This window comes from Hoplias malabaricus, chromosome 3 (genome assembly GCF_029633855.1).
Source record: "Hoplias malabaricus isolate fHopMal1 chromosome 3, fHopMal1.hap1, whole genome shotgun sequence".
Taxonomy (NCBI): domain Eukaryota; kingdom Metazoa; phylum Chordata; class Actinopteri; order Characiformes; family Erythrinidae; genus Hoplias; species Hoplias malabaricus.
Window position 1 is genome coordinate 19,242,825 of NC_089802.1, and position 19,866 is coordinate 19,262,690.

General features: G+C 38.1%; 2 protein-coding genes across 2 annotated transcripts in view; one reads left to right on the forward strand and one right to left on the reverse strand.

Annotated features, from left to right (window-relative positions):
• The first annotated feature begins 286 nt into the window (after window positions 1-286).
• Window positions 287-12,762, forward strand: map2k4b (mitogen-activated protein kinase kinase 4b). The gene is made up of 13 exons (XM_066662951.1): window positions 287-913; window positions 4,031-4,066; window positions 4,450-4,482; window positions 4,982-5,084; window positions 5,204-5,378; window positions 5,561-5,680; window positions 7,097-7,216; window positions 7,349-7,400; window positions 7,606-7,733; window positions 7,923-8,000; window positions 8,121-8,269; window positions 8,388-8,433; window positions 10,386-12,762. The coding sequence occupies exons 1-13, from the start codon at window positions 793-795 to the stop codon at window positions 10,497-10,499; spliced, it is 1,275 nt and encodes a 424-aa protein (XP_066519048.1). The 5' UTR covers window positions 287-792; the 3' UTR covers window positions 10,500-12,762.
• Window positions 12,763-16,977: 4,215 nt separating this feature from the next.
• The window catches only part of myocd (myocardin), a 68,043-nt gene continuing 65,154 nt past the window's right edge, over window positions 16,978-19,866 (reverse strand). Inside the window, exons 12-13 of the mRNA XM_066662950.1 lie at window positions 18,319-18,376; window positions 16,978-17,737 (exon numbers count right to left, since the gene is read on the reverse strand). Coding sequence (XP_066519047.1) covers window positions 17,163-17,737; window positions 18,319-18,376 — 633 coding nt within the window. The 3' untranslated portion in view covers window positions 16,978-17,162. The remainder of the gene's footprint in view (window positions 17,738-18,318; window positions 18,377-19,866) is intronic.

The following is a 19,866-nucleotide window of genomic DNA, read 5'->3' on the forward strand; positions in this document are numbered from 1 at the left end:
TTGAAATCGGCATTTTAATCTAGTATATATTATCAGACGAGCACTGAGTATGGCGATTTTCTTATGAGAAGGAGAAAGAAATGGCTGAAAATCTAAAAAGTGCTCCAGGATCTTAATCCCATCCGAACTGGGAACAGCAAATACATTTTGAAAGTTGAAACACATTTGTAATTGTCTCGCTGAATGTTAGCAGTTAAAATAATCGAAAATGACGAACCCAAAACCTTGCATAAAATATTTTCGCTTGCACCAAGCCCCTCCTCAATAAAAATAAGGTGGATAGGGGCGGGGTCCCGTATCACAGCTGTGACACCATTGGTGCTTCTATGGTCTGTCAGGTAGAGGGCGTTTCTCAAGACGAAACTCTGAACAAATCATAAAAGTGAACTAACGTTACTTTTCTCATAGTCTTTCCGTTCTGATTTTTGTTGCCTTTCCACAGACTCTTATTTTGAAGCGCTACCTTTTCGTTTTTTCTCTTTCTATCGCTGTTTCTCTTGTAGTTTCTCAGTCAGGTGGTTGAAGAGATCAATAATGCTGTTTCTGATGGAGGAATCTCTGTAAACTCTCCTTTTCAACATTAGACTATGCGCTGATCTTGCGGTTGCGGCGGCGCTGTGTGTGTGTGTGTGTGTGTGTGTATGTGTGTAAAACTGAGGGCGACCATACGCTCTCCCGCGTCTTCGTTGGGCTCTTCGGTGGCGGGTTTGTGAAGCTGAGGGCGGCGTTGGGTTCTTCCGTGGCGGCGCTGCAGCTCCTCTCTCCCCGCTTTGCCCCCAGCACTCTTCGGCCATGGCCTCTCCGTCTCCGGGCTCCAGCTCTCCCGGCGCCTGCAGCGGAGTGAGTGCCGCGGGAGCCCTGCTCCAGCACCAGATACAGAGCCAGCACATCAGCAACATTACCGGAGTACAGGGTGAGAGAAGCGCATTAAATGAACGGGCTGTTTAACGGACCGCTGGCTAGGATAACTAGCGTTAGCACTAGGCTCTGTCACATACACACGAATAACGCCTCTTCTCAGGCCTAGAGTTCATATAACATTACAGCTGCGTCTCTGTTATGCGGGTTTATTAGACAACTATGTTTTTAAACCTCTGAAAACCTACAGTATAACGTGTTATATATATAAATGTAATGATTTTCATCTTGCTAGGCCTAACCTCAGTGTGTTGTTATTGCCTGCAACTTGCATTAACGTTAGCTGCAGCAGCTCCGTTGAGTACAACACTGTTTACAGCTCTAGTTGCTCTTCAAACCTTTCTCCATGCATTTTATCCACAGTGGATGTTAATTGTCAGTGAAAATTCGGGATAAATAGCTAGCTACATTAACTTGAATATTTAGTGGAGTTTTTGGGCAAATTCATTCCTCTCTCTGTAATTGTTGCTAGATTGAAGTGTCAGTATCAAAAAGCTAAAGTATAAATGCAGGGTTACGTTATAGAATTATCAGCAGTTTATATTCATCATGTTCATTAGACACCATTTAAACAGTACATTAAAAATACACACATTTTTGTTCTTAGCAGTTCCATTGACCATACACCGAGCAGTTATAACTTTAAGACCACTTTATTGATTCTATACTCACTGTATGTTCTCAGCTCCTCTGACCATACAGGAGCACTTTGTAACTGTAGAACTTCAAACTAGTCTATCTGTATTTCTGCATATATTTCTGCCCCCTTTAACCCTGTTCTTCAATTGTCTGGACCACCACATGGCAGGTATGATTTGGGTGGTTGATCATTCTCAGCGCTGCAGTGTCACTGATATGTTTTGCTGGTATGAAAGGATCAGATACAGCAGTGCTGCTGTAGTTTTTAAACGCTGTGTCCACTCACTGTCCACTCTGCTGTAGATGTAAAGTCAGAGACCATAGCTCATCTGTTGCTGTGCAGTTTGCGTTGAACATCATCTAGTCTTTCATCAGTGGACACATCACACTATTGGCTGGATATTTTTGGTTGTTCGACTGTAATCGGTCTAGCATTGAAAGTATTTGCGGGTTTCAAACTCCAGCAGCATTGCTGTGTCTGATCAATTCATACCAGCACAACACAAACAAAAACACCACCAATGTGGTAGTGTAACTAACTCCATTGCTTAGAATGATTCAGTACCCAGGTAATACCTACTCTTTGGTAATCTCTGACAATTGAGAAACAGGGAAGGTGTTAGGAAATTATACACAGCTACGGAGAGAATAAAGCCTGTAATTGTTGAACTACAAAGTGCACCTACATAGGAAGCAGAGGTGATAAAATATGGAAAATGGTTGTAGAAACAAAGAGGTGGCATTTTTTGTATGTGACTTTTTTTTTTAAATATAATCTTTTAGACATTTTTTTAAAAATGTGAAATAGTTGCTTAATAACCCAGTCAGGTTTTTTTTAAACATACAGAATTTTAGAACAATAGCACTACAGTACTACAACTGTAACTGTTTTATTTGGCTGTAACACTGCAGCATGTATGCTTAAGATTTATCCCTGATTCAGCTCATTCCTGGTTCAGGTACGAGGCCTGTTTCACTTGTGTTGTTGTTGATACAAGTGCTCAAAAGCCCTGTCCCAAATGAACAGCTGCCTTAAGATGTCCAGATTCAAAAGCACACATTGTCATCAATGTGCAGAACACAGACCTCAAGGGACCTTTGGAGGCTCTAGGTTTTAAAGCTAGATGTGTATGAATAGACGTAGTTGTAGAGATGACATTCAGGGACATTTTCTCTCTTTGAAATAAGCTAATTTTCTTTGCTGCAGTGTCCCAAATTCAGGTAAAAGGCAAGGGTCAGGTTAGCTGCAAGTGAAGTTAGTAAATATTTCTTGTTGGTCACACAGCTGTACACAAAATTAGACGCTTTGACTGCTTCTTAAATGCATTTGTATACCTAAGGTCTTGAAAGCATGTTTCCATGGCTTATGTAGTGCACATTTTAGGGAGTAGGGTGCCTTAAATGCTTTCATATTTGAGATCCAGCCTCTGAGTATCATGAGGAATAGTAAATAAAGGCAGTCTCTCACCTCATCATCATCTTTGCCGCTTAATCTATTTCAGGGTCACAGTCAGTCTCGCACCTGCCTAGTTTAATTTTGACCTGCGAGTCATTTTCTTTAGCTCAGCAGTCCTATGCTGTTTGCAGAATCTGCATCTTGATAGATGCTTACATTTTTCTTGCAAAATAACTTGATGCACTTGACTGTAGATTGTTTAAAGAACAAGGTTTTTAGCCAAGCATCAGTGACCTGATTTGTTTGATTAATTCTGAAAAAACATCCATGAAGTTATTGATGTGTTTGTTTTACACATCGATTGAACATTTCTGTTTTTAAGCAGTGTGAATTTTTGCATAGATGCACATCTCTGACCAATCAGCCCAAATTATTTTACTGCATGATGGGGTTAGAAATAAAACAAAAATTTAAAAAATAGCAAACCCCCAAACACTGCAGGGAAACTAAACTGTGACAGAAGCTGCTGCTGTGTCAACAGTGGTGCACAAGTTTCAGTATGATTGTACAGAGGGCATTTGTGAGTGCATGTCAATGTCAAAATGAGAAACCGGACACCCTATAGATGTGCAGACATGTAAATAAGCACTACAGGGCAACGTGCCATTTTGGACAGGGCTTGAATCAAAGATGAGTTTACACTTAGTCATTAGATTACCAGCAATGTGGCATATGTCTCTTATTGTATGGTTTCTAAATGTGAGACTATAATCACCCTCAATAGAGCATCACAGAAATAAATATACCAGCCATTGTTGATTACTTTTTAACTGTCTTTTTAAAAAGACAGACTCACATGATTGGAAATTTATTTTGAGCACAGTGTAGGTTTTATGCAGAACAGAGGATATTCCTGCAATAGATTAGGATGATGTTAAATATGACTAGTTATAATTCAAGATCTAATTTCATCAAGATTTTACAAGCTCTGATGTAAAATCCCCCCCATTAAACAAACATTTAATGTTTAACTTTAACACCATTCTTTTTTTACTGTAAAATCTGTCAAATCCACAGAGTCCAACTCGTGCTGGAGGTGTCAGAATGAAACAGGTATTCTAATCTTTTACTTTGGTTTAGCTCCAATACTTCAGATTTTAAGTCACACTTCATGTTTTGGGAAAAATGCAGACTGCAAATTTTAATTTAAGTGCATTTTCACACACTTCAGTTGAGCTGTTCAGAAAATAATGTCTCTATATATATATATATATATATGGAAAATATCTGAGTAGTTCATTCAATGAAAGTGCATTTAAAGGAAACTCACATCTGCATAATATGGTTGTTCATTTTCTGTACCATTTTTACATTTGTACATATTTTCTGTTATTTGGCAGACTTCATATGTCTCATTTTGTTGTGGTTCAGACTCATTTATAGTTTTGTCTTGTTCCATTATGTACATATATTTTGCTTGTGTTTTATTATTGTAGGGTTTCAGATAAATCTATCTGGTGTGCCCCAAAGTAAGTTTGTTTGTCCTTTATTCATTTTAATTAATTCATTTATTTATGTATTTGTTTTGTTTGACTGCATGATTTTATTTTTCTTACTGTTATGCCATTATTGAAATCTCTGTTTAGTTCACTCATGTTTTATGGAACATATATGTAATCTGAATTTTAATCCAGAATTAGAAAACTTCACAATTTTAAATGATTATTTATTCATCAAAGCAACAGTGGCTTTATATCTGTTTCTACCATTGTAAATGTTTTCATGCTTTTATTTTATTATTGATTAGCATCAGTGTTTTGAACTTGAGGCGATGGATAATAGTTTTCAGTTTTGTACTGGAAAGGATTTCTTGTTTATTATGTTGATCTTGTATCTTCAATCCCATCTTAAATAATTACATATAAGACCCTAAATATGGCATAGCTGATATGTCTTGTATAACTAAGAGTTTTTAAACATTTTCATTGTTTTTATGATTGGATATAACACCTCTGTTCTTTTTCTCAGGTAAACGCAAAGCACTGAAGTTGAACTTTGCTAATCCACCAATTAAACCAAATGCGAGACTCCCCATTGCTTCAAGCACTCCTTCTTTCCAGAACCCACACATGTAAGTTGGCATTTACAAACACTGCTTTCCAACTTGAGTTTGTCAGTTATTTTTGCAGTACAGGAAGATCTTACGTATGCATGCTTGTATTTCACCAAGTCATGTTTGGTCACTTTCAGAGAGAGGCTGCGCACTCACAGTATTGAGTCATCTGGAAAGCTGAAGATTTCTCCTGAGCAGCACTGGGATTTCACTGCTGAAGACCTGAAAGACCTTGGAGAGATAGGCAGAGGAGCCTATGGCTCTGTCAACAAAATGGTTCATAAGCCTAGTGGCCAGATTATGGCTGTCAAGGTGATTCACAGAACAATATTTGTTAAAAGTTATAATGTTTAAAACCTGAAAAGCTGCAGTCAAAACAACAAAAGACTTGAAGTGTACATTTCAGGCATCACTTTTTATTGAAACTAATTTGGGAAGAAACCTTTTTCTGGTAATTCTTTATATGTAAATGACAGTGTGTGTTGCTGTTGCAGAGGATTCGGTCCACTGTTGATGAGAAAGAACAGAAGCAGTTGCTCATGGACTTGGATGTGGTGATGAGGAGTAGTGACTGTCCCTATATTGTCCAGTTTTATGGGGCACTGTTTCGAGAGGTGAGCATATGTGCAAACAACTTCTTATAGATAGGTGATCATTATTACGAAAAAATGAAATTAATAAGTGGTTCAAACAATATGTGCAAATTACAGTACAAGTGTACTGAATTTTACGGTTCAGCAGTTAACATCCTACCGTGTTCTGTGCTGTATCATTTAAGTATTAAGCAGTTCCAGTGATGGCAAACATAAGTTTCCAGGAATTAGATTCTAGTACTGTACTGGAGAGATGGAACACCATTATTTAGACTACTGTGATGAGCACTGTTTAAATTTGGTGTCCCATTTGGTTGATGTATATTTACTATTAAGATCATAGCATATCAAAGATGAAGGATACTTTATTGTATGTCAAGGACATAGAATAATTGAGATATCATTTGTCTCTCACCAAAAAAAAAAAGTATAAACAAGAAATTCAGTATTTTTGTGAGTTTTCATAGTGCACTACACAGGGAGTATGGAGTGATTTGGGAATAAACCACTTTCTCTCATGCTTTGTGGTGTTTTGATGCCTCACAGCAAGTGTCACCCAATCCTTTGGTTTCTCACCAGACATTTCAAATGTGCATTCAGTAATCGTGCACTGTAATAAAGTTCTTTGTGTAGTTGTGAATGGTCCATTTTGCTGACAGAATCATGCCATCTTTTGACATTGGGAGAAACCAGAAGAAACAGACACTCCTCTATATAGCACACAAATACATGAGCATCACAGGCAGTGTTCACAGTTTACTGGTCTTTCCTACTATCCAAGTGCAGACATCACTTCAGTCACTGTTGCTAGTGAAAACACTAGTCAGAGAAACTCCTGTTTTCCATGCCCCAAATGGTCAGCCCCAGTACACCCTTTTCACATATGAACTCTGGGGGAAACTCCAGAGTGTCAGATCTGTACATGTCCTGGAGTTGTCCTTTCACACACGCACTGCACAGTGGGAGATCTCTGGGACTTTTGCAAGTCCATTCACACGTGCGCTGACTCAGACTTTACCTTGAGAGTTTACTAGGGCACTGTGAGTATAAAGCCCACGTAAAGTCAGGGACAGTTTTTGCAGGTGTTCACGTTCTCACATACAGCTCCTACAGCTTTAGAAATTTTACCTCTTTAGGTTTGATCCAAAATCAAGTTTAACTGGATATGGTCAGGGTTTTTTCCTCATACCACAGAACAAAGTGTGATATTAAGTGCTAAACTGTTATTAAGGCTTTAACTTATTTATTCTTTGTTTACTTTTACACCTGGTGTTTTTTGCTCACGTAACAAATGGCATATTAATAAAATGTATATGTATTTTTAGCTTTGAAATGTTAACAATGATTGGAGTAAATTGGATTGTGTTATTTTCTAAACAAGTGCTTTCTAATGATTTTTAAGTGACGTTTAACCTGATATACAAATCTCTTTCACAGGGTGACTGTTGGATATGTATGGAACTTATGTCTACCTCGTTTGACAAATTCTACAAATATGTATACTGCTCATTAGATGATGTCATTCCAGAGGAAATATTAGGCAAAATTACACTAGCTGTAAGTGCCTCATTCTTTCTCTCAGTCTACAGGTCTTTTTACTATGATGGGAATGGATTTAAGGTTTTTAAAGTTTAAGGTTTGTAAAAAAAAAAAAAAAAAAAAAAAAAATTGTCACAAACTTTTTTGCAGACTGTGAAAGCACTGAATCACTTGAAAGAAAACTTGAAAATAATCCACAGAGGTAAATATAAAATATGACTTTACTGTCAAGTTTTCTTACAGTGGAACTATGTTGGAGTGGTGTGACTTATTAATGTTAGTCCAATATGCCCTCTGGTGGTCACTGTCTGTAAATACACTGCATTAGCAACAGACATCTGAAATATACAAAATAAATAGTTATTTATGTATTTGTGTAATTTATTTATATATTCTTTTGATTTTAGACATCAAACCCTCCAATATTCTCCTGGATAGGAATGGCAACATAAAGCTTTGTGACTTTGGTATCAGTGGACAGCTGGTTGACTCCATCGCCAAAACTAGAGATGCTGGATGCAGACCTTACATGGCTGTGAGTAATTATGTCAACTAAATCACTACATAAACTTTTTTTGATGGTATTATCTATATTATCTTTTGGCAGATTAGGAGTAATTATTGTTTGAATGTTCTGTTCATAAAACGCGACTCCATTGTTCAAATTATTCCACATAGTATGCATTCCAATGACCTCTTTGTGTTCTTTTTCTTATTTTTGTAGCCTGAAAGGATAGATCCCAGTGCTTCTAGACAAGGCTATGATGTGCGCTCAGATGTATGGAGTTTGGGAATCACTCTGGTATGTGACTCAGCAGAGCCACACTGTCAGAATATTTTCTTATTTGTGCTCATTTGGAGAATTGAGAATGCTTTGTGAAAATAAAACTAATTTGCATTTCTTGATGCTTTTCCTCTTTAGTACGAGCTGGCAACAGGACGTTTCCCTTACCCCAAATGGAACAGTGTGTTTGATCAGCTGACACAGGTGGTAAAGGGAGACCCTCCTCAACTTAGCAATTCAGAGGAGAGACAGTTTTCTCCCAAATTCACCAACTTTGTCAATCTATGGTGAGTTTTTAGTCTTCTGTTTTGTTTGAGGGGTTTACCACACTACAATTTTGGTAAACTGAAATTGATCAGCACAATGCAGCAAGCATTTCACCTTTTTACACTGTTGTTTTCTTAGCCTTACAAAGGATGAGTCAAAAAGGCCAAAGTACAAGGAGCTTCTGGTAAATATCCTGATTAATATTGATTATTAAAAGGAACCCAAACTGGTAACAAATATAAGCCTTATAATTATGGAATTACTCTAAAATATTAAGACATGACATGGTGTTTAAAAAAAAAAAAAAAAAAAAAAATTTGTATATATCCAGCTACACACAGGTCGCTGTTGTTGTTATTGAAATGGTTGCAGTGGTAGAGATCATTCACTTATGAATATTCAGGACCACAGTTCATCCTTTTCAGTATATACTGAAAGCAGCATTTTTGAAAACACTGACAATGACATACAACAAAGGAGTCAAAATGGTGATGAGCAGGTGCCTGTTGAGATGAGCAAAATGGCTGGTGTTGTGGAAAATGTGTGTCTATATAATGGAAAAACACTGCACAACTACAGACTTCAACTATGGATGCATACAGGACTGTCCATAGTTGATCCGTAACTGGTGATTTGTTTGAATCTTCCATGACTGAAGGCTGTACTTTCAGGATCCATTAAAGGGGACATATTTTGCAAAACACACTTTTTGAGTGCTTTTGTATTTCCGCTTGGGTCTCTTTTGCTCCTATAAACACTCCAAGCGAAAAAAAAAAAAAAAAAAAAAAACATCCGTCCGTTTTCTGTGAGTTTGGTGTCAGGAATCATATGCTTCTAAGAGCAGTTTGGATGGCTCCCTTATTGTAACGTAACATTACACTAGAGTAATTTGCATAGATCCACCCAGGCATTCTTGAAGGTGTTTGTGCAGGCAGAGCCAAAACGCCCAATACGCACACTATGCACTTTGATTACGGCCCCACATATTAACAAAGGCCCCCCTCATCTCAAGTTAGGGAGAGTTTGTGTGTAATCAGAAGACGTAGAGAAACTATCCTTCAGAAAATAAAAAGAGATAAAAAAAAAAAAAAACACTCCACGAGACTGAGCTGTGAAAACAGCAGTGAGGTACCTGTGAAACCTGTGATTGTTCTTCTTGAGGTTTGATTGTTAATAAATAATAGTCTACGATGGGTCGTATTCACATTTTTCATATAATCATAACGTCTCAAAATATAAACACGGGATACGGTATTACTGTGTGTTGAGGGTGGGCGATGCACTGTCGGGGTGTGTAGGTTGAGTGAAGGGATTTCGGCACTGCAGTTCAACGCAGCACAGCCCGACAGTTCACACTTACGTGTTGATGAAGAGAGCAAATTTGAGCAACTTGTGCTGGAAGAAGAGAAAAGTTTGAAAACGAGCAAAATAAGACGGTTCTACTCTGTTTAGAAGCATAGCTGGCCAGCTAACAAGCACTTGCGGTTAGCACTTGCGGTTAGTGATCGTGAAGTGAAGTGTCTTCTGAGTATTTTATCTGTTGTCAGGTTTCTTCTTCTCTCTCTTTTAACCCAAACTCGGCGGTAAACTCACAACTGCGGTGGAATACTGTTTCTTGCCCACCTGTTCCCCCTCACAGCACCCCCTCCCTGTGGCTCTCTTAAATGCACATGAATGAGCTCTGATCTTGTACTTGAGCTCAAGCAGCTGTGGTCCACTGAATGAAAGTTAAATATAAGTTAACATTTTTTTTTTTTTTTTTTAAATCTTGGGGAAAGCTGTGTCCCTGTGTCCTTTGACTGGAAATGACATGGAACAGCAACATAATGTGGCAGGAATTCTTTATGGTATGGTATGGTCACAGCTTTTTATTGCCGTGTCCATATGTCAAATATAGAGAGTAAATGTGTTATTGTTTAATTGAGTTAGTTATTTTTTGAATAAATTTGTATACAAAATTTATAATAATGTAGAGTAATTCCAACATATTAAGGCTGATGTGTTACAAACCAGGGTTCCTTTTTTGAAGTATGCACAATTTCTATCATGTTATAAAATTTCCTTTTCCAAAGTGTGTGTATAATCATATTTGTTATTATAAAAAAACTAAATTGTTATTTTCCTCGTGTTCTGCAGAAGCACCCATTCATTCTGATGTATGAGGAGCGAGTGGTGGATGTTGCCAGTTATGTGTGTAAAATTCTGGATCAAATCCCTGCTTCCCCCAGCTCTCCTATGTATGTGGACTGATGGCGCGTATGTTCTCTGAACACAATGTAATATGGTGATCATTTGGCACTCAGCATTGTTCTGTTTGATGGTTACACACTGCTTTGAAGATATGACATTCAATCCCAAAACATTTTGTGCAATAAGGATGGCCTTTCATCTTAAAACCATTGATATACTGCTCTGTGACAAAACAAGCCAACTCTGTTCAGATTAGAATATAATGGTTGTTTTATCTAGTGTATCATATTAATTTAATGCCATATGTAAAAGTTAGCTGATCATATGTTAGAAATTAGAACACAAAGCTTGAACTTTCATTCAAGACAGTTAATCAAAGCAAGGTTTATCTTTGTGTTTATGAGGAGTGAAATGAACTGTGTGTGTGTGTGTGTGAGAGAGAGAGTATGAGTGTACACGTATATATAACTGAAAGTAATATAAAGCATACAAAGCTTACCAAAAACATCATGATTCTCAAATGGAAAGCAACATGTATAATTTCTTTAGGATGTCATTAAGGTAAATATTTGTACAGATAAAGCACATTTATTTGTGATCTCACTTTGCAAAATGAATGAGTATGCAGGGTTTTGTTCACCATCAAGGAATATGTTAAAAGGATGGTTAGATAGTGTCATCTACATGTTTTGCTCCACACGTTTAGGATATCTCTTGATTGTTTTTAAGTTTTACAAATGTAAAGGTATTTAAATGTTATAGCCATATTATTTCTACAATATGGAGTTGAATATGCTACATAGGGCGACAGTGATATTTGCATTTGGTCACTGGGAGGAGTTTGGGGTGTTCTCCCAGTGTCTGTGTCAGGTGCTCCACTTTCCTTCCCCACAAACACAGGTTGGTAGGTGGATTGGCTGCGCAAAATTATCCACAGGTGTGAGAGTGAGAGAGGACGCCCAGTGAGGAAGTGGGTCCAAGACACGTTCCTGCCTTGAGCTCAGTGATTCCAGGTCGGTTTCAGACCCACCGTGGGTTGAGATGATAAACGAATGATACCAAGTAGACTGTGGGTATGCAAAATACACACGGAGAAACAGAGGCTTGTAAGAACTTGTTCGTTAAACTCCCAATCAGTCTGTAGATTTTCACCAAAGTGAAACATTAAGTCTAGATTTGTCCGAATGTCAAGTTATCCTTTTAAAGTAGCTTTATTTTATGAATATGCAATTTTAACTCACCAAATTGTATTCACTGCATTTAAGGAAAATGTATACATTTTTATCAACCTGTAATGCACAGATTTATTTGCTACAGTAGTAACACTGTATTGCTGCTTTCAGAGCACACCTCTTTTCCTTAAATTGCTCTCCACAGAAATGGCATGGCATTTTGGCTTGGTGTATGGAATGTGGTCAGTATCCAACTATCATTTTTCAGGTTCCTTGGTTTGAAAAGGAACATACAAAGCCTTGCCAAAGCATCCTTTTAGTAACAGATTTGATTTAACATGCAGCCAGATATGATCTGATGAAACTGAAATACCATTGAAAGGGTATCATACCTGAATATAAATGTGTACAAAATAAACAAAACAAAATAAAAAAGACATCTATAGCTGAAATAAGACTTGTTGTTTGATAACATTTAACTCTTCAATGCTTTTCTTGTGGGTACCATAATTAATAAATAAATCTTCCCCATATTAAAAGCTGTCTATAAGAAAGTAAATAGTATAGTTTATGAATTAGTAGAATATTTAATATTAGAAGGGAAAATATGGGTGATATGTATCAGTACATTGTATCACTATTAAGAGTGGATTATATGTATAAAAAAAGTTCACACTGTGAAAATATTTAAAGTGTATGTTGTGAACGCAAAAATCTGTTAAAAAATATTGCAATGCTAAGGTCTGCAGGGATATTGCCTTATGTCTGGTTTTGGAGGTTGTAGAGATATTAACCTCTGATGGGTCTGGGCTGTTTGTCTTATTCACTTTCACATATTTAAATAATAATTCATGAAATCTTAGTGTTCAAATAGCAACGATAAGATGTAAGAGTCCGCCTGCCGGTCAGTTGTGATAAGGTTAGAATGTGACTGTGACCTTATTGTCCTATTCTGTAAGATCTGGAAACGAAGAATGGGCTCAGTGCTAAAATAAATCCAATTAATTATCTGCTTCTGGTGCACTGGTCATTTGTTTGACACTGGGGTCATTTGGATAGGTTTCTTGAACCTGATGTCTGTTTTCTCATCATCTTTCTTGTACACCATACGTTTGTAGATAAATGCACATCCGTAACTGTTTAAATTTAGTCCTTTATTTGGTTGCTCTTTGTTGCAATGTGTAGAAATCATTTGTGTAATTTCAGCATAGATGTACAATGCCTTCCAAGAAAGACACTGCGCAAAAAAAGCAGATTTTTGGAAATGTGTTTTTGTTTATTGAAGTTTTTTAATAGTAGTAGTAGTAGTAGTACAGTGGTGGAGACATAATGAGACGGTTTACATTGTAAAGCTGTTTAGTGGCCAAGCAGTACAAAAGCTTTCTGTCATATCTATATAGCTTTTCTTTTTTCCAGGACAAAAAATAGACTGGAACAACATACACGTTTTCTTCAGCAAGGTAGAGAGAGATCTTGTGTAATGAGGTGTGTCTGTCATCTGATTGGTTAAGAGCACTGTGGTGTTGTACTGGTCATCTGTGCATAGGGAAAGATTTCACTTTCCAGCACTGCACAAATAGTCAAAAACCCAACCAACCCTGGCTAAGTTAAGATGTGTGTTTAGACTATTGGCACAATTAGCTGTCTCAATGACTGTCCGATATACAAACAAATTTAGGATTGGAAGTAAAAACAAAAAAAGAAAATAAAAACATGAAGACTAAACTGGATGGAGACATTTATAATGCACAGTGCAATACCTTCATTGGTTACATTCTCGTACTCAAATAATTTATATCATGTTTTGTAAATATAATATTACATTGTTCATCTGTAAAAGTAAGGCTAATCATTGTTCTAACTTGTATTCGTATTCCAATTCGGTTCTGCAAGATTCGTATTGTATTCGGTTCTGCAAGAAAACAAGGGCAATGTAAGTAATATTTAGAATTTGCTTCTTTGTTTTCAATTGCTATCAAATAAAGCTAATTATTATTATTTTATTTTTGGTTTTGAAGGCCTAGATGGGAAATGTATACAAGTGAGTGAGTGGAATGTCTTCTTTGTTTTCCCAAAAATAAGAGTCACTGGAACCCACAGCTGAAGGAACTAAAGAAACATGGTAAGAGACAGGCAGGTTACAGGTTTACTGCATATCAAAATATGAATTAAACCTGTTGGATCTCTCAGAGCCTATAAAACTGAAGATCCTAACTTAATTGTTCACAGCTTTGAGTGTCTGTGGACAAACTGTACATTTCTCACTAATCAGTAACTTGCAAAAATGCATTTGTTGAATACAGAAAATACTGTTGAATTTATAACAAGAAAAAAAACAATGTCCACAGGTCCCACTCCTGGCCAATCTTTGATCAACAGCCCCACCGTGGGTGTGCTTTTCACAGTAAAACGTACAGTTTATTACATTTCATTCTGCACAAGTGCTGGAAAGAAGGTGTCTATTATGACATTTTCTAATCACTTCTGCAACTTTCTCACCTTAATGTGCTATGAGTGTGATAAATGTTTCAATTTAAAGATACTTCACAAAATCATAAATCAAGACATTTCAACAAAAAGTCCAACTGAAATGTAGCGACACTGAAACTAGAACTTGATGATTAAACATGTACAATATTGTATCTTTTTTTCTGAACATTGACAGCTGCAATGAGCTGTGTAAGACACACATGGGTAGCTCTGAACTCACACTGGTTAATTTTTCATCCATATAAAAATCAAGTTGCTAAAAACAATTAACTCAGATTACTGTAGGATAGTGATGACATTCATATTAGTTTCTGTCATGATGATTTGCATCTTCTGACTCCTGCTCCTAAAAAGGAATGTCTCATAAATATCTTCTGTATAAATATATCTATGAAAATGTCCAAATAAATACATCTGAGAAGTGAAGTTTTCCAACAGTACCAAATGGGTCACTTGCAAATAGTATTAAAGTCATAGAGTCAGCCATAATGCACTCCACGATATAGGAGAGAGCAGTGAGGAAACACACACTGCAGGTTTCATTACCAAAAAAAGTTAATAATACTGTAGTACATGCCTGTAAAACATGTCAAAAAGTTTGTAGAAGGCACTTATAATTAGTATATAATTATAGTTTAGCTGCTTCAAGAAGCACCCATTGTTCAGTTGTGCCCTCAGTTTGTATAATCACCACATAAAAGTATAAAACCCTATATGATGCTCTGGAGCAGCTGCACATGGGCCTAAAGCTTGGGGAATGTCATGCTCACTTGACATTATTACAGCAATGTTCCAGCATTTAGTTTAAAGCCACCCAAGAAAAGTAGAGGCTGTTACAAAACTAGAAACAATTTGTCAATTCACGTGTATTAAAAGGCAGTTTTATGTTGAAATTGGGGAAGGTGCCCACAAACCCTTGATCATACAGTAAACACATTCTTTCATTAAGACAGTGGTTCCCAAAAGGCAGGGCACAGCAAGGCACATGAATGAGATACATAACGCATGTCTCTAATAATTCCACTTTAAAAGTGATTTGTCTTTTTATTTTTAATTTGTATTTTTTTTTCAGTGAAAACTTGCAGTTTTATATTAATTACAAAGTTTAAAATAATTACCATTAGAGTCTGGAAGCTAAAGACATGTACGTGTGTGTCAGATTTGGTGGGGGGCTTGAAAGTACTCTCATTGACATAAGGGGTGCTCTGCAGAAAGTCTGGGAACCACTGCATTAAGGAAATAACTTTCCAGTACTGTCCTGTTACTGACTTAATGGCTGCTTCTGACTTCTTGCTTAAGTGATAGGAAAATGGTACAATATCGAAGGTTTGTATATGGACTTTAAACTAAAACAGGCTTTCACATTTTAGTTCCAAACTGCTGAAGGAAGTATAAGGAATCTCAACAGTCTAAATAAATTAAAAGGATTAAATGGGGAACTAGAAAATATTCCAATAAAAAGAAAATACATGCTTTCCAAAAAGAGTATGCAAAGCAAAATGTGATAAAGTACTACACTACTCAAGGTGCGGAGTGAGCATTAATGTATATTTACAATAGCACGATAGAATACATGTGATACTAATCTGATTTTAGTGAACAATTCAGAAGTGTTTCCCCACACCAGGAATGTGCAGAGGACTTGAACTTTTGGTACCAGGAGGGAAAAATATTTACATATGAATTGCAAATGCCATTCAATCTACATTATCTTAAGGTTATCTTTGGATGTCATTTAGACTGTAGTTTCTTTTCCTGCTTCCAGTAATTATAAAACATTCTTTCCCAGAATACACAGTCCAAAGGATTTTCAAGTGTTGCTGGACCAGTGTCCACAGGCGGACCAGCTCTTAACAACACAGTTAAGAAAACGTCTTCTTCATTAAGGCAACTATGATTATATCCTACTGACTTAAATGTTCAGCCTATAAACTTGTGTTATCCTGTTGGTTGTGCGCTTGTTGCTGTGTGATCTTTTCTGAGGGTGAAGTGCTTGGCGTTACTGTGGTAGAGTGATCTTTATCTACAGTCATATGGAAAGGTTTGAACACACCCGATCAAATGACCCGATCTTTTGTGGAACATCTAAGTGAAAATAAGTGAAAAAAAAAACAGAGCCTTACCCATGTCCTGTAACATCAAAGGCAGTGGGTGGTTTCTAATTCCATACATAATTTAACAAACTGTAATATATAAACCATAACATCATGACCACCTTTTTTTACATTAATTGTCTGTTTTCTCAGCTCCATTGACCCTACAGGAGCACTTTGTTGTTCTACAATTACAAACTGAAGTCCACCTGTTGCTCTGCATACTTTGCTTGGCCCAATTCATCCTGTTTTTCAGTGGTCAGGGCCCCTACAGGACCACTACAGAACAGGTATGATTTGGGTGGTGGATCATTGTCAGCGCTGCAGTGATGTGTTAGCGTGTGTTGTACTAGTACAAGCGGCTCAGACACAGCAGGGCCACTAGAATTTTTTTTTTATTGTCACAGCTAGACTTAGAATAGTCCACTAATCAAAAGTAGCCAGACAACAGCATCCTGTGTCCACTGATGAAGGACTAGAGGACGACCAACACAAACTGCAGCAACAGATGAACTACATTCTCTGACTTTATATTTACAAGGTAGGTGTGTTTACTAGGGTGGACAGTTTTAAAAACTCGAACAGCACTGCTGTGTCTGATCCACTTGCAACAGCACTATGTCAATGGCGCAGTGCTGAGAATGATCCACCACTCAAATAACTCCTGCTCTGTTGTGGTCCTGAACTGAACAGGATGAAATGGGGCAGACAGTATGCAGAGCAACAAATGGACTTCAGATTGTAATTGTTGAACAACAAAGTTCTTCTGTATGGTCAGTGGAGCTGGGAGTATGGACAAATGTGTGTAGAAAAAGGGAGGTGATCGTACTGTTACAGTTGAGTGTGTGAATTGATTTGATGTTTGCTCATTTTCACTTAGAAAATCAATAAAACATCTTCTGACCAAGGGTGGTCAAACTTTTGCATGCGACCGAGTTTCTTGCATATTCAAATGTCTCTGGTGAACTTCACCAGTGCTCTAGGTGCAAGTCCATGGCGGAGTTCAAGTTGATGTCAGTCACGTCCAGGAACTCTGTGTTGAAGATGCTAGGTCCTGGCGGGGGCATGCTGCTAGTGAAGGCGGTGGCCGAACTGGGCGGGGTCAGGTCCAGCCACTCCATGGTCTCCCATGGTGACTCTGAGAATGTCATCCCCAGCCCTTGGCTATCCGCAGGCACCGGTGAAACTTTGGTGGCCATCGGGGACAAAGGCGTGTCCATCATGTCACGGCTGCTTAACAGCTTGTCGTCATGGTGATGGCCCGGGTAGCCCTCGCTGACCTCCTCCAGCTGGCCCTCTTCGGTGCCCATCTTCAGAGGCATGATGATGTCTCCCTGCCGGCTCATGGGACTCAGCAGCACCTCCAGGTGGCAGTCCCCCTGAGCTGCGGTGTGGTCGTAGGGCATCTGAGAGGGAGACATGTGGCTGTAGTGTCTGTGGAACTTGGGCAGGGGCGTGGCACCGTTGCTGCTGGGCGACACTGTAAGGTGAGGCACAACTTTGGTTACAGGGGACCTCTCTTCTTTGACGTTAGCTGGCATTTCTTTGGGAAAAATGGGAGGGGTTAGGGATGTTGCAGCACAGACTGATTTAACAGAAGTAATAGGTAAGCAGACTTTTACGCAGACAAATTTTATGCAGCAGGAAGGGGCCACATGTGTCAACTGCTGCTGGCTGTCTGCCAGCTGCCACCATTTGTCAATGGCCCCTACCGTTGGCTGATACTTCCTGTGGCCAGCTTGCCCATTAGGGACTGAACTCTGCCAAGCAACGGATTAGACCCATTCCACAGTATTCCACATCATTTAACCTTTCACTTTTATTATAAGTGTGTTTAGAGTCAACATGTTTTCAGTTCTTGTGAGGGAGATGATTGTAGTAATCAACCGCATTCTACAGAGAATGACTGAGGAAAGCTGGAGTACCATAACGGAAGTAATAGAGACTAATCAGACTAACCGGAATTTCTAATCACATGCGCTGAACTTCATAAAAGATGCCTATACAACCTTCAGAAGAGCGTTCTCTCATAGAAAACCACTGAAGGTGCAACAAGCTGAAAGATTTTGCTGTATTTCGAATTATTGGTACTTGTTAATATTCATACTAAACTGTTATGCTCACCTCCACTTTCAATAAGAACGTCAAGAAGTTCATCCATCTGCTGGCTCCTGGCCATCTGCTGCAGAGTAATCACATTTAACATATTAATGACAGGGAATTTGGTCTCAGGTTCTGTTCATTGACATAAACATTTCCTTTGTGTTGCAGTTATAGATCTGCAAAGTATCACTACCCAAAAAAAAAAAAAAAGGATTACGCTTTGCAACTGTATCAAACGCGCCATGTCTTGTTTGGATGTGGGCAGATTTTGCAAAAGTGACCACTGCAAAACAACAACTTTTTTTTTTACTTGCAAATATTGCAAACATACATAACCCACAATCTGGATGCTGTTGCTTTAAAGGGGAATTCCACCCAAAAATCTTTTATTCTACTGGAATTTTATTGATCATTTGATGGATCAGAATACACATCACACAGTCTAAAATTCCTATTGGCTATTTAATTTCTAAAGGACATGCACATTCTTTGAAATTAAGTATATTTATTATATATATAATATGATAACCAATGTTACAGTTGTTAATCATGTTAAAGATGTAGGCAAATGTAAAGTTAGGAGTCTTGCCCAAGGACTCACGTTGACTTAATGTTGTGTGCCTGCCCCAGATGGGAATTTAACCCTAGTGTGTAGCGAGGAAGGCAGTTTATTTTTTGGGTGTAATTTCTCCTAAATGTATAGCTTTAGGTGTAAATAAAAGCCAGGAAAGCTCTCTAACTAGAGCTGCAGGAGCTGGCTGTGCCTTAGGGGGCTGGTCATGCAGTGTTAAAAGGAGGGGAGTGAACATGACAAGTAAGAGTGGCAGAGAAGAGGATCCTGGGCTTGAAAAGAAGCAAGAAGCTTGTGCTGTGAAGAAAGGAAGGAAGGTAGGGGGATCTCAGCTGCTATCGGGGTCTCCTTTACCTGCTTCACTGCATCCTCATAGCATGGGGGCCGTTTAATGGCAGATGCAGAGACTGAATTACAGAAGGCAGTGGTGGAGGTGGCACACTTTTGGTCAGGGTGCCTGGGAGTGTGTAATATGGCCATCTAAACGAGGAGATAGGGTGAAATGTTAAACCTCAGATGAGGAAGAGGGTCCGGAGAAAAGCTGAGAAGGTCTTGAGGGTCAAAAGGGGTCACACTTTTCTGTGTATCATGCAGTATGTGTGTGCGTATGTGTGTGCGTGTTTGGCCATGTGAATGGGGCAAACCAGAATCAGCTGTTCTATTTTCTTCTGCCTATTTGGCCTGGATTAAATTATAAACACTGGCTCATATCATACTTCCAAATCCTTCCATATGTTTGGCCATGTGATATGATCACATGACCATAATCATGCCCATAGAGAGACTTGTGACTTCTCATGTTTACACGATTCAGTGAATATTGGGCATATGAACACATGTGACCAGATGATTATGGAGACATCTAGAGAGTATTAAAGAAAGAGTATGATATGGTATGGTATTTCTGGACAATGTTTTTGATCACAGATTGCATTTATCTCAAGAGGATAAAGTGGAAAATGATCAGCATTTGTGTAATGCTTTCCCCAGATAGATTT